At 44.1% G+C, this 9,047-nt stretch overlaps 1 protein-coding gene across 1 annotated transcript in view; it reads right to left on the bottom strand.

Annotated features, from left to right (window-relative positions):
* PSD2 (pleckstrin and Sec7 domain containing 2) overlaps window positions 1-9,047 on the bottom strand; it is a 269,100-nt gene that overhangs the window by 20,466 nt on the left and 239,587 nt on the right. Inside the window, exon 12 of the mRNA XM_019506603.1 lies at window positions 556-713. Coding sequence (XP_019362148.1) covers window positions 556-713 — 158 coding nt within the window. The remainder of the gene's footprint in view (window positions 1-555; window positions 714-9,047) is intronic.

Genomic DNA, 9,047 nt, shown 5'->3' on the forward strand with positions numbered 1-9,047 from the left:
TGTGGGCTCAGCAAGGGTCGCACAACTTATTGGCCTTGACATACCCAAGGTCTGGTGTAGGGGTTCAATTCCTACAACTGAAGGGCAGATCTAGAGGTTCCTCCTGAGCTTCTACTCAGCCTTCTAGCAGGTAGAAACCAGTGAACTGTTGAGTAAAGGTTGTGTGTGTATATATATATGTGTGTGTGTGTGTGTACATATCTATATATAATGACTGAGTAAAGACCTCAGGATTTAGCCACAAGACATTAAGACCCCAAACCTCCTTTACCCTTCAACCTCATGCAAGGCAGGAGAAAGACATGACCATTTGGTTTAATCCATAATTATGCCCCCATTTCACAGATGTAAATATCAACTCACAGCATAGAAAACAATTAGGCCTCATGATATCTTCTTTTATCTGTGAATCCTTCTTTTCCTATTTCTCATTTTTTTGGTTAATATAGGAAAAAATCTGATAATGTCCAGAAATTGAATTCTGCTTTGCTATTGGCTATATGAGGAGTAAAACTATCCTGATAAGAGTAATGTGACATGCACCAGAGTACTTACGGAGCTTGAAAGAGGAAAACTCTCCAATCTGCCGTCTTCAATTTGAGCACGTTTGACTTTTTGCTGTAGTCAGAGGCTTTTGTGGCTAAGGCGTGGTGAACTCGGATGGCATTTTTGAGATCCACTTCAGAGAGATCTTTGTCAGGTTTATACTCATCCTATTAAGAAGGAGTGTTAATAGAATAATGACAGTGCTGGCATCCATAGGCTTCTTTAACAAAACTGCCCTTTTCTCTTTGCCATAATCACAGAATGCTGAGAAGGGGAAGAGTGCCTTAGTACAGTAAGTTCTAGGAGGCGATAATGATAATAATTAACATCTATCTGGCACCTTCCTCCATCATTACATTCACTAGGATGATGTGAAAAAGTACATGAAAGTTTTAAAAATAATTATCAATAGTTATCTCCAACATGTCACACACACTCCATGGACTGCCAAGGAAGAAGCATTCCTGGGCTCCTGAAAATCTTCACCCACATAGGAATCTCTCATGTGTGCAGCCCCTTTAAAATGAAGGGGCGTGATCTTTAGGTGGCTTAAATGGGCACCACCACATCAGCTACTGAAGCTGCACTGATGTACACAGCAGAGGAAAAATAGTGCTTAATGGTCAGATCTAAAGTTATCTACTTTCTGCATTTGTATCTCTGGACTGAAATACTTTGCACTATGCAGGATTCAAACACATCCCAAGAAAGCCAACTGGAGGTTAGGCTCAAACTTCTTACCCTGTTCTCCATCTCTTACATCTCTCTATCATTGTAGAACTGTTCATTCCATTTAAGTTTGAGTGATGTAACTCAGTATGTGAACCTTTAGAGGCTTCAACAATGTCATTGGGCTCATGCTTGCCAGTTGGTTTACTGAATCTGTCCAGTATCAGGGGCTTTCAAAAGTAAAGGAAATGTAATAATAATAACAAATTAGAAAGTGGTCAAGGATCTTGGCTTGACAACTCACTCCAAAAATGACACCTTCAACAGTCATCTAATGCCATGTTGGGACATTGGATGAGACAGAGCTGTATCAGTCAGGGCGTCAGCAGAATCTACACTGTGGTCTGTTTCTGACAGGACTCCCACTGAATACAAAATCCCAAGAAGATTGTGAGATCTGGAGTCCTGTAACCAGGCATTGAGACATAGGCAGGCCAATGCACAAGAATTCCAGCAGGGCTTCGCAGGCAAAGGGGAACAACCATGGTCTAAATCTCTGGGGAAGGCTACAAAGAAAGAGCTCAGGGAGAAGGCTGGACTGGTTTCATGAGTACTGGCTCTGATGGAAAAGCATAAGAAAAGAGCATGCTAGATTAGATGGGCCTTTTATCAAGGTACACTTAGATTCTGTTTCCTCTTCCCTTCACACTCCTTTTCTGATAAATCTCCGAAAGTTGGATGCCAGCCCATGTTCCACATATTAGGGACCTAAGTAGACTTAAGCACCTAAGTCTATTCCACCCTGCGTGTGACCCTGAGACACCATTAACACTTTTACTTTTGCAACCCTTTAGCATCTTAGTCAGAAGACTAAGTTACAAAAGAGCAGTGAGGAGAGGGAAGACACCTATCTTATGCATTAACAGCTTTTCTGGGACTCCAGCAGGGTGGAACAGAATTGCACTTAGGCACCTAATTCCACTTACATGCCTAATAGGTGGAATAAAATCTGGTCCCTGGTGTTTTGTTGGTCATTTACTTGCTGTAAATGTACGTTCCTAAGTAAAGGCATTATTCAAACCACAGCTTTTAGTTCTTATCTTGACAACACTTTATGTGCATGCTTCACTTAGTCATGGAGACTTCAAGCAGATTACTCATATGCTTAGAGTCAGACCCATACATGTGCATGTGGGTATGTCTATGTGGATTCTTACCTGGGGCTTGACCTTTACCCCGCTGCCCTCTACACAGTAAAACCTCTCATCTGGGTTTGAAGGAGCTATACACCCAGGCTAGCTTCTCCCATGGTTGGTTAGAAACTGGACTTCTCTCCAGTTTGGAGTGGAACCTGACCACTCAACAGGAAGGATGCAGACTATGTCAGTCAAGTGCTGACAGTCCTCCAATGCCCTTCCCACAATTTCCCCCAGTGACAGACAAGTTTTCCTGTGAATGACAGGGAAAGAGTCCAAGAGCGTCTTAGCATAAAGAACCATGGGAAATGCCCCAGATACATACAAACAAGTGCAGAGACATTGCAAATGCAGTAGGTTGTGTAAGAAAGTGCCATTAATACAGAGCCACATTTTTTACTACAGGTAGCTTGAAATGTGTTTTCTTAGCTGCTTTTCTTAAGTAGCCAGGAAAAAATGTGGGGTCTGAAATGCTGATTCGTGTACGAGCACATACGCTGGGAGGCCTCATATGATGAGACGTGGGAAAGAACCATGCCAAGAAAAGTCTGGCAGCTACTCTTACCTTGATGTGGCTGACTCTTTAAGGTTAACTGCAAAGAACAATCTCAGCATTCCAACAGCTTGGGCAGCAGGGAAAAGAATTCACTGCCTATTGCTGAAAGGGTAAATGTTGAGGTTTATTTCTTTACAGTAGTGATTTTTGTGTGTGTAAATCCAATTTGCCTAACGTGCTCTGACAATCCAGCACATTGTGGAGCTGGGCTGAAATTAATTTACTACTTCACGGGGTAGATCAAAAGTTTGTCCAAACCTAGCTGGCCCATTATGCTAGTGTGGGTAATGCATGCCAGGTTTCATAGTCAGTGCACCCAAGAGCATACCTAGGGCCAGATTCAATTCTACCTGTTAGGCATGTGAGTGGACTTAAACACCTAAGCATGATTCTAATCCACACTGCCTGAGACCCTGAAAACCTATTAACACAAAAGATGTGTGCGGGTTCTCCTCCTCCTTGCTGCTTTTTGGGACTCATGCTTAAGGGCAAGATGATGGTAGCCACTGACAGATGTTAATTTAATTGTGTGACAGGATCTGTGGAATATTATCATGGACCACAACAATCAACTATCCTGCCATGCCAGAAGTACAAGGTTTGGCATGGCAGGATGCAGAAATGTTGGGATCCGATATAAAATTCCCCACGTCCCATTATGTGTCAGCACATGTTGCACATGTATCTGGGTGTGGGAAGCTGTGAACAGAAAGCTACCCAGTTCACAGCTGGCATACAGCGCACATGCACTGGGCAAAAGCAGCTGGGGATGAGGGATCTATCAAACTGGCACTGAACTGCATGTCACATATTCACATTAAAGTGCAATATGAACCAACCGCAAAGATGTTCCACATTTGGTGAATGCAGCAGTGCACCTACAGGTGGGCAGCCAGAACAAAAAGGACCTTCTAGAGCTAATTCAGCATACATGATGCCACAAAGGGCAACAGCAGTGTTCCTTGTACAGCAGGTTGGTGGCTTTATTAAAATCCTGGAAGCTGTAGAATTATCAAGTAGTGGGTTTCCATTTAATGTGGAACTTCTGTGTGGATAGTTTGCCATTTTATTGCCTGAACATGTGGCATGTTACAGTTTATCTCACAATAAATCAATGAACACATTAATCATGCAATAAATTAAGGTGTTGAAAGCACCTTGTCCAAATTCGCAGATGACACTAAACTTTGGGGTATAGTAAACACACTGGAGGGCAGGGAGTGAATTCAGGCAGATTTGGACAGACTGGGGAAGTGGGCAGATCAGAACAGGATGCAATTTAGCAAGGTTAAGTGCAAGGTGCTGCACCTGGGGAGAAAGAATCTGCAACACACCTATTGACTGGGGGGTACCATTCTGAGTACCATGGCAGTGGAAAGAGATCTTGGAGTCCTGGTTGATGCAAAAATGAACATGAGCTGCCAGTGTGACGAGGTAATAAGCAAGGCTAAACACACGCTTTCTTGCATCAGCAGGTGCATCACGAGCAGGTCTAGGCAAATGATAATTCCCTTCTATGCAGCATTGGTGAGGCTGCAGCTGGAGTACTGCATCCAGTTTTGGGCGCCACACTTCAAGAGAGATGCGGATAACCATGAGAGGGTCCAGAGGAGGGCTATTCATATGTTGAGGGCCTGCAGGTAAGACCCTATGAAGACAGACTGAGGGACCTGAATCTCTTCAGTCTCCACAAGAGAAGGCTGAGAGGTGATCTTGCGGCTGTCTACAAACTCATTGGGGGCGGGGGGGGGCAGCAGGGAATAGGGGGCACTCTGTTTACCAGGGCACCCCTCAGGGTTACCAGAAGTAATGGCCACAAACTGAAGGAGAATAGATTTAGGTTGGACATAAGGAAGAAATTCTTTATGGTGAGGCTTGCCAAAATATGAAATGGGCTTCCAAGGGAGGTGGTGCTTTCCCCTACCTTGAAGGTCTTTAAGAAGAGATTGGATAGGCATCTGGCTGGGGTTACTTAATCCCAGCACTCTTTCCTGCCTGGAGCAAGGGGTCGGACCCTATGATCTGCCAGGTCCCTTCCGACCCTTATGAAATCTATGAAAAGTCTCTGATAGCTAACATGTAATAAATCACAAGTGGTGTGATACAATCATGATAACAGGGATTGAACATAAGGTCTTCACCACCAAAAAGATAGGCTCCTATATTACTGGAGAGACACTGCTATACACCAAGAGCAGTGTGCTACATAAACATTGCTATTATTTTTGAAAGATCTAAAATGTATGGATTCTTCTTCGAACTTTTGGTCTGCAAAATCTGACTAGGAACCTTGTGAAAGCAGGATTTCTTGAGAAGATTCCTATAAGAACAGGCGCTTCTGTGAGATTTCCAGTGCCTCTTATTTCCAAAAGTCCTAAAACTATGGATAGAAGAGCTTGTTTGTTGGCATTCTGACACCTCTCTTTAATGTCCCACTTGGAGCCAAACAGCAGAGGCAAGTGACAGGGCAGAAAGTGTTAAGGAGAACCTGTTAAAATGAAAGTGCAGTTCTGCTTTAAAGAAAAAAAGGTAGTAGCATCAGAGTAGCATCAGTGGCTTCCATATTTATTGTCCCTCACTGATTCCAACGTCCGATGTACAAAGTACACATCACGGATGACTGGTGCCACCCTGGTGGGGGTGGGGGGGCAGTCCCCCACAGCCAATCTCGCCGACTCAGCAGGGGGAGGGTCCCTGCCTGCCCCCATGCCTGTCATCTAAGCAGCAAGCGTGGCCTGTCAGGGGATGCACTGGCACTCTCAGGGGGTGCATGTGCACTTCCATGCACACCCTACACATCGCCACTGGTACACATATTAAAAAAGATTTCTTCTGACCTATGGGGTTGCAAGATGAACTGGGAGCTAAAGAGTCAAGCTGGATCTTTTTCTGACTTGTGTATGATGCTCATCATCAATACCCTCAATGATAACAATTCTACATTTGGAAGCTAGGGCCAGAGCCTTCACAACTACTCACATGTGGTGGCCCTTTTAGGACAGTAGATTTTTTTTTTACATGGATGTAAAGTGGCCTTTGTGATGGGACCCGAACCCCTGTAACAACAACAGCACCAATAAGAATTCCACTGAAATCATAGAGTCTCCATGTCACTCTGCATACACACAGTCACAAGTTTTTACAGGACTGAGTCTTTACATTTGTCAATGATGCAAGAGAGAGAATAGAATAGATATCTCTCCCAGAGCATATCTGAGTATCTGAGTCAGCACAGTAAGCAAATCTGACTCAAAGCTATAAGTAAGACTAGGTTTGTAAGGTTTGTAAGGTTTTTCTTACAAGGACATATTCTAGGGCTGGACTAAATTATTACCTTAATTCAGTGATGTGCTCAAGCCTGTATTTTACCTTAACCACAAAAGTAATCCCATCTGAATTCAGCAGAGCACTTCAAGCCCTGATACAAAGCCAACTGAAGTCAAAGGAAAGACTCCCACTGACTACAGGGAGTTTTAGATTCGTCTCTGAATCACATTTTGAACATTTCAGATTAAACAAATTCATAAGTTCTGTGTTGAATTGGAGTCTGTGTGTCCACAAATGTAATAGCAATAGAATACAAACAGAAGATGCAGGTCCAGTTTCAGGAAAAAACAGACTTATAGTCAGATATAAGCATTCCTCTATAATATTTGTAAAAATTTCATGCAAACATCTGTGTTTTGTGTATTGCAGAATTATTATTAGACCTGTTTTCACAGTGTTGACACTCTGATTTTGGAATGGCCCTTATTCAGAATTAATCTACATTAGAATATTGTATCCCCTGGAGAGGAGTATGATGGGCCATTAGACTGCAGTGCTCCAGCTACCCAGTTTCTGGTCCCTTTCCTCCATCTAAGGATCTATATAAGGTGACAGAATCAGGCCCACTGAGCTTGATCCTGCTGTTTTGTATAACAATATAAACCAAGACTAAGTCTAACATTCATACAGAAAAGGTACAAATGTCTTTCATGATTCAACTTACAAGGTAGTTGGTGGGGGCTGACTCTCATCAGTTCATTAGCCTGTCTCAGCTGGGTTCTGTTATGAAGGCTTGCCTGACCTCATTTCTTGCAGTACTTCTGCCACCTGCCATTCCATGGCTTATAAGATTTTTAAATAGCCACCAACCTGTGCTAATCATTATACAAGGGGCACCAATTTTGTCCTTTGAGGTATAATGTTGGCCATATTAGCTCTGGAGAGTCCCTTATTGCCCTGCTTGCAGCGCACTGGGCAGTGTTACCTCTATTTCTGTCAGTTACTTGCTGGTAGGTTTCAAGACCAGACCCATCAGTTTCTCTTGTAGGCATGGGCTGCAGGTCAAGACCTTTGGTAGGTGCCCGGACCAGCCAGCAACTTTTTCAAACAGTCCTGTATAGCATGATTGTCCAACTGCAGGCCCACAGGCAGGCTGTATGTGATCTGGGAGAACTTGACATGCAGCCTGTGGGCCCCAGCAGTATCCTCTCCTCCTGCTGAGCCGTGGGGCAGGGCCCAGAGGTCCCTACACCATCTGCTCACTCCACATGGTGGGGCATGGGGTTTGTGTGCTGCTGGCCTCCACCAGCATGGGGCAGGGAGCAGGGAGCTGCATGTTGTTAGCAGGGGTGGGGTGACTGGCACAAACAGTATGGTGGTGATTTTAAGAGGGCCATCTGAACAGTATGCAGCCCAGGTGGAGTGTATTCTCCTGCTGTACACCAGGGCTGAAGTTCTACAGCTGCTCTACAGCAACACTTAGCACTTTATAAACATACATCACTCCTCCTCTCAACACCCCAGTAAGTGCAGTAATTAAGGGTCATTATCCCAATTTTACAGAGGTGAAGTAACTTGCCAAAGGCCATAGAATGAGTCAGCGACCTAGCAAGGATTAGATTGCAGAGAGAAGTCCCTGCCCTTATACCTATGTTCATTCCTCAGGGTCATCCATTCTACATTCCTGTAAGGGATTGAGAAATTGCTTCTCCAAACTGTGCTACAACATGCTAATCCAGCAATTAATAGTAGGTAGTCAACAATGTGTTGCATCACAGCACTTGAAGGTTTATTGTTATTCTTGAATCAGTCTCGCTCTCACTCTTACTCTGTCTGCAGGTCTGTTGACCTAATTACAAACCAGGGTCCAAGCTGAATCTCTAGCCTTGTACCTCATACTAAGAGCCACATTCTTGGTCCCTAATGCAGCTCATTTGTGCTAAAGAAGTTGCCCTGTGTGAGCTGTTGGGGACTGGCTTTTGTAGGGAAATCCCTGGGTGATGCATTGCTGGCTGTGTCAGTTTTATTTCACTCCTCCTCCAGTGAAGGGGAGGTACTGGACAGAATCAGAGCACCTTATACTTTTGTGATCCACAGCCAGCGGAAAGTGTTCTTGGCTTCCACCAGAAACTGCTATAGGTTAGGGATGCCTTAGAGCCATTCAGACTTGTATTCCAGGATTGGAGGGAGCATAGCTGGGCTGGAAGTGGTCCCAAGGATCTGAGGATGTTTCTAACTGTAGGTACCCAACTCTTGTTTCGTTGGGTGACAGCTGGTCTGGTGTGGCCAGCTCTGTGCTCCTCAGTATCATTCTAGAGGCTAGTAATAGCCTCTCTACCTTTTCTAGAACTTATTTTCTCATGTATTTTGTAACCAAGCAGATTCTACCCTGTGGTTACCGACAATTGTCTCATTGCAAAGAGTTTCTGGTAGCTCAGATATGATTCCCTTTTGGTGTCATGCAACTTCTTCTCTCTGCAAACTACCCTGTCCTTCCTATAGGCAGTAACATGTTTTCTAAGAATCACCAGGTTATATCACCAGAAAGAGGATTAAATGAAATTTGTGTGGAAAAGACTGGTTAAACTGCCTTGTCTATGTCCTTATTCTTCTTCACCACTAAATTTAGTATTATTGTCCACAGTAAATTGTCTAGTGCACTTGGTCGAGCAGAGAGGTGTTCCCTTAAAGCAGGGGTGTCAAATATACAGCCTGAGAGCTGTGTAAGACCTATGGAACCACTACAGCCTGCTCCAGTCTGCTAGCCTACCAGACGCTGCGGAGCAGGGTTAGTGGGGTGTGGCCTGCCACAC

This window comes from Gavialis gangeticus, unplaced genomic scaffold (genome assembly GCF_001723915.1).
Source record: "Gavialis gangeticus isolate Ggan-Ray unplaced genomic scaffold, GavGan_comp1, whole genome shotgun sequence".
Taxonomy (NCBI): Eukaryota; Metazoa; Chordata; order Crocodylia; family Gavialidae; genus Gavialis; species Gavialis gangeticus.